Raw genomic sequence first — 10,199 nt, forward strand, 5'->3', positions numbered from 1 at the left:
GCCCCTTCGCTCGGCGGCGGCGCCCTCTCCGCCGCCGCCGCCATGGCCGCCCTCGCCTTCGCCTCCGCGGCCTCGAGCTCGCGAGCCTCCGACTTTGCCCTCTGCGACGACGCCCTCGCCACCGCCGCCTCCTCCTTGGCGGTCTGGCGCCGAGCCTTGGCCGCCAAGTCGGCCTCCTTAGCAGCGACACGCGCGGCCGCCTTCTCCTCGGATCGCGCCGCGCGGGACGATTCCCTAGCCGCAAGGGACGCTTCCCGCATTGAGGCCTTCTGCTCTGCCTGCTCTGCCTTGGCCGCCGCCTCGGCCGCCTTGGCCTTGGCCGCTGCGAAGGCGCGTGCCTCCGCTGCATCACGCTCGGCTGCGGCGACGGCTGCCAGCGTCGCCTCACGAGCAGCTTTGGCCTGAGCCACCTTGTCTTCAGCGGATGCCTGCTTTGGCTGAGCGCGAAGCTGCCTCCTGATCTCTGCGACGGCCCGCGCGTCGCCCGCCGACAGCCGAGCATCGGGCGCTTCGACCGCGACCCGCGCCAAAGCATCTGGGTGTGGCAAAACCCAGAGGAGCGACGCGGCGATGGCCGCGGCAGTGCGGATGATCATGAGATGACTATGATGTGTGTATATGACTCGTACTGTATATAGATATGGTGAGATGACAGATGAAAGCCACAAAAAAGAAAAAGTTTTTCCGGATGAGGCGTCGCGCTCTCGCCCGGCAACCCTAGCCAGGCCTCACGCGCTGGCCGCGACCGCGACCGCTCGAGCTGTGTGTCTTGTGAGCTTGAGCACTTGAGCACTGGATAGGGTCGGTTCCGCATGGTACGGGACCCCTCGATCGTCTCGCCCTCCCTCACTGGTGTGTTCATTGGGGGGGGTCATAGTGAGCTTGTTTGTGTCTGTGTGTCGCTCGTGCGTGTCGTCATCATCTGTCCAGCGTCCACCCATACCGCGTTGGTGTCCAGTCCGAGCCTGACTGTTCTTCACCTTCCTACATACATACATACATACCGAACTGCCCGTCAGACATGTCGGAATTGTCGGAGAATAGCGACTAGCACACCTCTGAGTCCCAGAAACCCGCGAGGAGTCACACAGGTCCACCTGTGTGGTGCACGCCCTGCGAGCGGGGCGGGGTGCGCACTGTCCCTCTGTGTTCGTGTGCGTCGCCCATCTCTCCCTGGAGATGCCACTGCTCTCTCTATTTATGTATGTAAAGAGTGAGGGCAAAGATTTCGTCAGGGAGGGGGGAACTGACACTACTGGAATAGCACGCTCAGCACCGGCCACCGCCAGCACGGCGCGGGCACACAAGATCGCAACGCGGACGAAAAGCGAAGCGCACAAGCGCGCAGATGCTGGTGCGTGGTCGTGCTGCCTTGTCCCTTGGTCCGAGCATCATGCATGTCTGCCGTTTGGTCCGCTCTTTCTGAGTTAAGACCTATGCGACCGACTACGAAATACAGCAACCCACACGGGGACCTCCCGACACAAGGCACACGTGCGGTGCAAAGATGTGGCAAGCTGAAAGCGCCCGACCGGGCAGGGGGGCGCACACACAGACGGGATTGGCCACGAGGAGAGGAGAGACGAGCAGCGGCTGTCGGCCACTTGCACGCAGCTCCAATCCCGCGGCTCAAGCCCGGCACCGGCCGTCGACAAGCTGGCGTCCGGTTGGCGGCGGCCGCCGACCCGGGCGGAGACCCTCAGCCGCACGGCTACTTCACGGCGAGACGCGCGCGCCCTACTTCATCGTGTTGAGGTACGCGATCACGTCCGCGCGGTCCTTCTCCGCCTTGAAGCCCGGGAAGGCCATGTTGGTTCCCTTGATGTACTTCTTCGGGTTGGCGAGGTAGTCAAACATGGTCTGCTCGGCCCACATGATGCCCGACCCCTTGTTGGCGGCCGTGTACTTGAAGCCATCGACCTGGCCCGATTGCCTCCCCATCACGCCAAACAGGTTGGGTCCCTGCTTGTTCGGCCCGCCCTCGTTGCACGTATGGCACGTCGCGCACTTGGCCTTGAAGAGCTTGGCTCCGCTATCGGCGTCGCCGTCGCCGGGGGCGCACGTTTGGCTGGCCTTCTTTCCCATTGTTCTCCTGGGTGGGGGCGACGCGGCGAGTAAGAGCTGGCCGCAGCGGATGCGGCTGCGCTTTTGCAGGCGCGGCGGTGGCGGCGCAGCGTCTGGGGCGGGAGGAAGGGGAGGCGGCCCGGGAGGTGACGGTCGTGCGGTCTTGCTGGCGGGAGGAGGGCGGCGGCAGCGGCGGTGTCGTTTGCGACGAGCGGCGAGGGCGCGCGTGGCCGTGGGCTGTAATAGGTAGAAGGCCTGGAAAGATCGCCTCGTTGCACGTCTACCAGAATCCTTGCGTCCCCAGAAGAAATCGGTCGGCGCATGTTCTTTGTCCCTCCCTCCCTTCTCCTTAAAATCCCTGTGTGGTGGCGGCGTGCCGTCCTCCCATCCCTCCCTTGGGTTGTCCGTTTTCTTTCTTTCTTTTTTTCCCTCCCTTGGGTTGTCTGTTTTCTTTCTTTCTTTCTTTCTCCCTCCCTTGGGTTGTGTTTTCTTTCTTTCTTCCTTTGTTTGAAGGAATACAACCCCTGCCTAGATGAGTACAGCTTAAAGAGTACCCCCCGTGTGGGTCCCCGCATTACCAAACAAATCAAGAGAGATCACACACACACACACACACACACACACACACACACACACACACACACACACACACACACACACACACACACACACACACACACACACACACACACACACACACACACACACACACACACACACACACACACACACACACACACACACACACACACACACACACACACACACACACAATGGCCAACAACATAGACAAACATCATTTGAGAAATCTCTCATTGGGTCTCTCATTGGGGGCCTAGATACCGACGCGCAGAGAGGGCGAGCGAGACCGACCAAACAAATGGATTGATGAGCTTCAGAGCGGAGAGGCAGAGACTTGGACGGCACTTGGAGTGCAGTCATCAACCTCACATCCAGGGCCGGGGAGCTAAGAAGCGCACCCAGCGAGCGGGCCAGATGGATCGGCATCGATCGGGTGGCGGGCAAGAGCCCTTGGGGGGTTCGCGTTCGCAGGGAAAGGGCCGTTAAGTTTACACGGTTCTCCGAGGGTTAGTTCCGTGTACCGGGTTTCCCCTTAACTGCAGAACGCCCCCTCTACTCGGAGCTAACACGGACCCACAACACCGTACTCCACGCACGCACGTACACGGATACACCTCAGAGACATTGCAACACAAACACAAACATCTCGATCGAGACATTGCCGCGAGATCCCATTCCTCCCTTGGCGCTTGGCTTCTGCGTTTTCTTTGTTTCTTTCTTTCGTTTCGGCTATTTGGGGAAGTTTTTCAGTGTATGTAACTCTTACTTTACATCGCGCCTGCCTCTCCCTTTTCTCCCAGTACGTACTTTTAGCTTACTGGGAGAAAAGAGAGAGGGGGTTGTGTTCTCTAGGCCCCTAAGGGCCCTACGCGCGGCGTGAGAGCTCGGAAGCGAGCTTTGCACGGCGATCGAGGATGGCGCGGATAACCCCCTTCACCGAAGCGATGGAGATGCGTTCCGCGTGGTGTGACACAAATGAGAGGCCAGAGGCGGGAGTCGGGAGGGTACGCGGTGCGGTCAACGCCCGAGCGTTGAGCCTCTCTCTCTCTCTCTCTCTCTCTCTCTCTCTCTCTCCCAGTATGTGTACTTTTAGCTTACTGGCTGGGAGAAAAGGGAGAGGGGGTTGTGTTCTCTAGGCCCCTAAGGGCCCTACGCGCGGCGTGAGAGCTCGAGCTAAAAGCACGTACGTATATTCCCGTAGGAGGACTCTGCTTTTTGGTTCATGTTTGTGAGTCTATCGGTAAGCGCGGGTTAGCGCGGGTTAGTGCTCACTAACCCGGCACGGGTCAGCACGGGTCAGAATGGGTTACCATAACCCGGCACTAACCCGGCACTAACCCGGCACTAACCCGTGCGGCTGGGGGGCATACGTCAGCATGGGTCTGCGCCGGGTTAGGGGTGGGTTAGGGCCGGGTTAGTGCAGCGCACCCCGGGTTAGAGCTGGTTGGCGAGATGAAACGGCTGCGGCGGGCACCCGAGCCGACCTCCGCGATGGAGCCTTGGCTGCAGAAGGCCGTGCATGACAAGGTGCTCATTGAGAAGAGCACCCGCGTGCGCACTTGACTCTTGAGCACTTGATAGGGCCGATTCCGCATGGTACGGGACCCCTCTGTTAACATATTCTGTTAACAGGTCGGCATGGTCTTCTGTTAAGAGGCATGTTGTTGGTAACTTTGATCGCGACACACCTCCCGTTGCGACCATGGCCTCCGCTGCAGTGGCAGTGCGGGCTGCAGGGGGCCCGGTCAGTGATGGCCCTAGGGAGGAGGAGTGCGCTGAGGGCGGTACATTATAGATCCTGTGGCATGAGACTGTCCCGCTCGCCATGCGCCCGCGGCTGTGGTGTGGCGAGTGAGTGAACGCACGAGAGAGGGGTGGAACGAACCGTAACCCAATCCCAAGCCTAACCCAGACTAACCCGAGACTAACCCGAGACTAACCCGGCGCTAACCCGCGCTGCTCGGGGGCATACGTTAGGATGGGTTAGTGTCGGGTTAGTGCCGGGTTAGCGTCGGGTTATGGTAGGTAACCCGTTCTAACCCGTGCTGACCCGTGCTGGGTTAGTGTGGCTTAACCCGGTGGAACCCACGGCTAACCCGCGATTACTGATAGACTCACATGTTTTACGAAATTTTCCTACACGAAACGAGCCCTAAAAGGGGCCAATAGAAGTGCTTTGCTGCTGGTGCCAATGTCGAGACAGCTTTCGGGCGAGCACACGCACTCGTCGTCGGGAAGCAGCTCCAGCGACGACGGGCCGCTTTTCCCCTTCACTGAGGCTGACTTCTGGACGGACTACTTGAGCGATGCGATCGATGTGTGCATCAATTGCGTCATCGCGCTCGTGCTCTTCCTAATCTTCTATCTGACAATATGCTGCGTCAGCGCGTGTCTGAAGTCGGCGCTGAAGAGGACGCCGTCGGTTGATTCGACCGTCTCCTCCTTTATGATCACGACGCTCAAGCTGCTGCTTTGGATCATCATCGTCCCCATCCTCGTTCAGACAATCGGCATCGGCGCGTCCTCCATCACATCTGTGATTGGGGCCGTTGTCGTGGGAATTGGGTTTTCGCTGCGGCCGCTCGCAGAGTCCTACGTGATGGGCATCTTCCTCGCCGTTCGCAAGCCCTTTGTCAAAGGAGACTTGATTCGCGGCGCCGGCAAGGTGTTCGGATTTGTGGAGGAGCTTTACCTGTCCTACACCGTCATTCGCGAGCCCGATGGCAACCTGACGTACGTGCCCAACAAGACCTTGTGGAGTGGCCCGATCACCAACATCACCACGTCGGACAAGGTGCGACTCGACGTCGGCAGATTCGAGCTCGCGCACAACGTCAACCTGGCCGAGGCCAATGAGGCAATCATGCGTGCCCTCACGGAGCTGAAGCCGCTCTGCATGGCCAAGCCGGCTCCGCCAAAGGTGCCCGCATCTCGGCTTGTGTCTGCACCGCTCTCCCTCCGCACGCCCATCCCGCCCTCGTCCCCCGGCGGGCTCGGCTGGTGAGACTTGAGCGGCGTCCTCGCACGCGATCCCGCAGATGCTTGTGCTCGAGGTGACGCAAACAGCGGTGAGCACCCCCCCTCCCCTCCTGCCCCCTCGCCAAGACGCTAGAGACGCCCCCAGCCTCCCACGACACGCGGCAAGCCCTTACCCGCAGCGGTGGTCACCGATGGCCCCTGCCTTGCACAGGTGGTTGTCGCGGCACGCATTTGGGTAAATCTAGAGGGATGCTGCTGTGGTGTCAAGGCGGGTGCAGCCCTCCCGATCCGAGAATATTCCTTAGGTCAAGCCAAAGGACGCGCTGCCCGCGCCTTTCGCTGTGCGCCAGGCGACCTAACGCATATGCAGATGTATCCGCCCGCCCCTCTCCCTAGCTCACCTCACAGCGTGCGGACGTTGGCGTCAGGCGGTCCGCGAGCACTTGCTATCAGCGGGGGTCCCGATGGCCACGGTCTCGCTCGACATTCGCGCCGCCATCGGGTCGCTGCCCGGCCTCAAGCAGATCGGCGCTGGGGGGCGGTCCGGATCAGGCAAACGCACCTCAGGAGGGGGAAAAGATGGCGGCGGCGGCGAGGAGGGTGCCGCGGCGGGCTATGTGGTGGGGTGACAAGCCGCGCGATCGCGATTTGCTTTCCCGATATTTTGGCGCCGTTAAATGCTGTCACTTTGCACAGTCGATGGCGGGCTGATGTTTCTTGGATTTCTAGCTTTTGTGTTGCTTCTTTTGAGCGGAGCGCCTTCGTTGTTAAACTAATATACAAACGGGGGGGGGGGGGGGGTCAGTCACTTGTCAGCAGTCTCCAGTCACACACCCCACACACCGCGCACGGCCGCACCGCGCGCACAGAAGTGAGAGGAGCCCCAACACGTACTCGAGTGTGGGAGGTGCGTAGATGTGCCTGTAGCTGCGGGTTCTCTTACGACGGAGAGATGGTTAAAAATTAGGGTTGCCTAACGTGTTAGGAGAGCTGAACAGTGTTGCTAGTGTTAACAGTAACAACAGAACAACAGTGGGGCTTCCCAACAACAGTAGCTAACGTTAGGCCGACTGAACAACAGTAAGGAAGGCCTGGCAGTGACCCACGACGATCTCTAGTGTCCAGTGCGGGTAATACCCGAAAATACCCGGGAAACCCCAGGTATTTTCGGGTTTTACCCGGTTTTTTTGCCTTTTTCTGCTTGCTGGCCGCTGAACAACAGTAACAACAGTAACAAACAGTAACAGCATGGCCTGGGGTGAACACTTGAACAACGTTGAGGATTTCAGCCAACAATAGCGCAACTGTTAGGCCCCAAATTAACGTTACTCGTTAGGCAACCCTATTAAAAATTCGCCTTCCCTCTCCTCTCTCTCTCTCTCTCTCTCTCTGTGTGTGTGTGTGTGTGGTAGTGCCAGTAAAAAAAGAAAGAAACAGACAACCCAAGGGAGGGATGGGAGAGGACGGCACGCCGCCACCACACAGGGATTTTAAGGAGAGGGTTCGTATAGGCCTATAGGTTGTGATGCGCTAGCCGTCGCCCACCCTTGGGCGTCCGCCTCTTCCTATCTCCCTTCGCAGTCCCTCGCCGATTCTCGCTACAACCTTCAAGCCACCTCGCGGTCGTCCCACTCTCTTCGTTCTCTCTCTTGTCGCTTCTTCCTCTGTCGCGTCGCTCTCCTCCCGCCTCGTTCTGCGACGGCGCCGCCGCCTGCCGATCCCTTGCTCTCGCTTCTTCTCTCGCCTTTCGTCGCAGCTCTGCCCTGGTGGCGGCATATTTTGGCCCCTCGAGTTTATCGAGCTCTCCTCGCGCAAGGACGACTCTTCTGACGCCCACTCCGATCATTTGCCGCCAAGTCATATCGTTGCTCAGGTCCACTCTCTCTTCGAACACTTGTACCTCCACAGATGATGTTGGCGCTGGGGTCCCCTTCGGGTGTATCGTGACAGCTGCCAACGGGATTACCACAGGTGTGTCGCCCTCCTCGGGGGCGTCTTCCGGCTTCCTCCCGTTCGGCTCTACGTTCAGTACGTTCAGAAAGAAAGAAAGAAAGAAAACACACAACCCAAGGGAGGCGTCATTCGTCATGAAATTCTTTTTCCAGTGCGCGCCAGTCCCGTGCCCAGTGTTGTGCGAGGGAGTTTAGTTGTAAAATTCTTTTGTGTACCTGTGTTAGTGCCAGTGCGCGCAAGTCCCGTGCCCAGTGTTTGGCCCCTAAAATTCTTTTTTTCCTTGCTACGGCGTGTCGCTGCGTGTTGCATCTTCGAGGGGCGGCCGGGCTGTGGTACTCAGGATGAGTGAGCCTCGTAAGATGACGCTAGATCGCGCTGCCATCGACGGTCTGCTGGGAGTCTCCGCATTGCGGGCGCGCATCAACACCGCTGGCAGCGCAGAACCGGCTACACCGCCCGCGCAACCACGCCCTGGGAGGCCAATGACACTCGCCCTCGGCGCCGACGACGCTTTGGTGATGTCGCTCCGGGAGCGTTTCGCAGCCCTCGCCGCCGCCTCGGCTTCCAACGTGGCTTCTCAGACCGCTGCAGGCGAGACCGCGTTGGTCTCTATCCGGGAGTCGGACGCCACCTCCGACTCGGATAGCGAGGACGACCTGCGGGCCGCCCTGGAAGAAGCGGCGGCGGCGCGTCGTGAGAAGGAGGCGGCGAGGCGCGAGCGGGAGGCCGCCAGCGAGGCGGCGACGGTGGCCACTTTGAATGCCGTGGGTGTGCACCCCAGCCGTGGCGGGCAGGTGGGCGGGAGGGAAGCCACGGCGCCAGACGAGGCGGAGGCGGAGGCGGAGGCGGAGGCGGCGGCGGAGGATGCGGCAGCGGCGGAGGATGCGGCGGAGGAGGCGCCGGCGGAGGCGGAGCGAGCGGCGGAGGCGGTCGAGGCAGCGGCGGCGGTGGCGGCGGCGGAGGCGGTGGCGTGTGGTGGTGGGTCGTCTCTGTGGACGGGCGACGACGGCCTCGTGAGCTGCCGCTACGCGAGCGCGACGCACGTGGGCGGGAGCGGGCATGACGCGGCGAAGGAGAACCAGGCCGCCCTCCCGTCGCCCTCCCTCCTCTCCCTCTCCACTCCCGCCCCTCCACACCGCTCTCGCGCCGCTTCACGCCAGGACGCCACCTTCGTGGCCAGCTGCGGCGGCGGCACCCTCGTCTGGGGCGTGCTCGACGGGCACGGGCCGGAGAACGGCCGCATCGCGTCGTGGGCGGGCGCGGCGGCGCTCAAGGAGTACTTTCTCGGCAACGTCGCCGCCCTGGAGGAGGAGCCGGAGGAGGCGATGACGAGCGCCTTCAAGGCGGCCCACGACGGCATCGGAGCGGCGCTTCGCGCCAAGTACGGCCCCGGGAACAGCGCGGAAGACGGCACCTCGAGTAGCCTCGAGTCTGTTAGTGTAGAGGCAAGCCATCCATCGGAAGGCAGCGCCCTCCCACGCACCGCCGAGAGGCGCGGGGGCGAGGCCCCCCCCCCGGGCGGGCCCCCGGCGCCCGTCTTGAGCGGTCTGCGCCGTCGTCGCCCGCGCAGGCTACCTCCTCGGGGCAGACGGCGAGCCCATCGACGGCGGCACCACCGCCACTGTCCGCCAGCACCCTCGCCGGCCTGCTGAGGCCGTTGCGCTCGCATTCAGGGGTGCGCGGTCCCGCGGTGCGTAGGTGGCTGCGCTCGTCCGCGGGCACGTCCTCGTCGTCGCAAACGTCGGCGACTCGGACGCGCTCCTCGGCGGCCCTCCAGCCCGGCGGCTGCGACTCTGAGGAGTCTGACTCTGAGTCTGAGTGTGAGGACGGTTAGGCGGCTTCCTGCCCGATGGCGCGATCGGTTTCGAGCAGCTCAGCACAGGCGGTCACGCCGTCACGCGCCCCTCTTCTGTCCTCACCCTCGCTCAGTAGACCCCGCAACACTCCTCTCCCCCCCCGCGCCTCCCCGGCAGACCACACGCCGACGAGCCCCGAGGAGGTGGCTCGGCTCGACGAGGCGATGGCCGCCGCCCGATGCGTCTACGACACGGGGTGCGAAGAGGCGCGGCCACTACCACGGCCACCACCTCCGGCTTCACCTCCTCCCCCCCCAGTAGCCCTCTCCCCCTCTCCGAGTCACGTGTGGCCACACATCCACTGAGACGCACCCCACGCCTCTCTCCGGCTACCTGCAACGACGCGGCAGCACACCGCCCGGCCGCCGCCCCGCAGCAGCAGCACCGAGGCAGGTCCAGACATGCATGTCCAGACACCTAGGTCCAGACACCTAGGTCCAGACTTGGCAGCCACCCCTCTTCAGGAGGAGCCGATCGACGTCTTCCGGCGAGGCGCGGGAGGGGAGTGGGAGCTCGACCCCGACTCGCTCGCTCGAGTGGACGAGATCGGCCTCGGCTTCAAGACGGCGCCTCTCTCTGCACCACCTCTCCTCTCCCAAGCACAGAGCGTCTCGCGTCCACGGCTGCGCCCGCCATCACCCTCCCCGGGCCACGTGTTGAATCCCCCGCCTCACCCCAAAATTGAAACTTATTCTGGACTGGGGTGGGAACCAAAGTTTGAAACCACCCGCCCAGGTCCGAGGGCTTAGCGCCCCATGCCGTTAC

The 10,199-nt window shown here is 62.0% G+C and overlaps 3 protein-coding genes across 3 annotated transcripts; 1 reads left to right on the top strand and 2 right to left on the bottom strand.

Annotated features, from left to right (window-relative positions):
- Positions 1–122: 122 nt before the first annotated feature.
- EMIHUDRAFT_120002 (hypothetical protein) lies at positions 123–596 on the bottom strand (the record flags this gene model as incomplete). Its single annotated transcript, XM_005765346.1, has 1 exon — positions 123–596. A coding segment is annotated over one exon (474 nt), but the record flags the coding sequence as incomplete, so codon positions are not given.
- An 811-nt stretch (positions 597–1,407) lies between these two features.
- EMIHUDRAFT_431150 (hypothetical protein) lies at positions 1,408–2,331 on the bottom strand. The gene is made up of 2 exons (XM_005765347.1): positions 2,320–2,331; positions 1,408–2,092 (listed from the first exon to the last, which is right to left on the bottom strand). The coding sequence occupies exon 2, from the start codon at positions 2,083–2,085 to the stop codon at positions 1,738–1,740; it is 348 nt and encodes a 115-aa protein (XP_005765404.1). The 5' UTR covers positions 2,086–2,092; positions 2,320–2,331; the 3' UTR covers positions 1,408–1,737.
- Positions 2,332–4,837: 2,506 nt separating this feature from the next.
- Positions 4,838–5,984, top strand: EMIHUDRAFT_247213 (hypothetical protein; the record flags this gene model as incomplete). Its single annotated transcript, XM_005765348.1, has 2 exons — positions 4,838–5,566; positions 5,931–5,984. The coding sequence occupies 2 exons, from the start codon at positions 4,838–4,840 to the stop codon at positions 5,982–5,984; spliced, it is 783 nt and encodes a 260-aa protein (XP_005765405.1).
- Positions 5,985–10,199: the final 4,215 nt, after the last annotated feature.

Source organism: Emiliania huxleyi (genome assembly GCF_000372725.1).
Source record: "Emiliania huxleyi CCMP1516 unplaced genomic scaffold EMIHUscaffold_559, whole genome shotgun sequence".
NCBI classification, from domain to species: domain Eukaryota; phylum Haptophyta; order Isochrysidales; family Noelaerhabdaceae; genus Emiliania; species Emiliania huxleyi.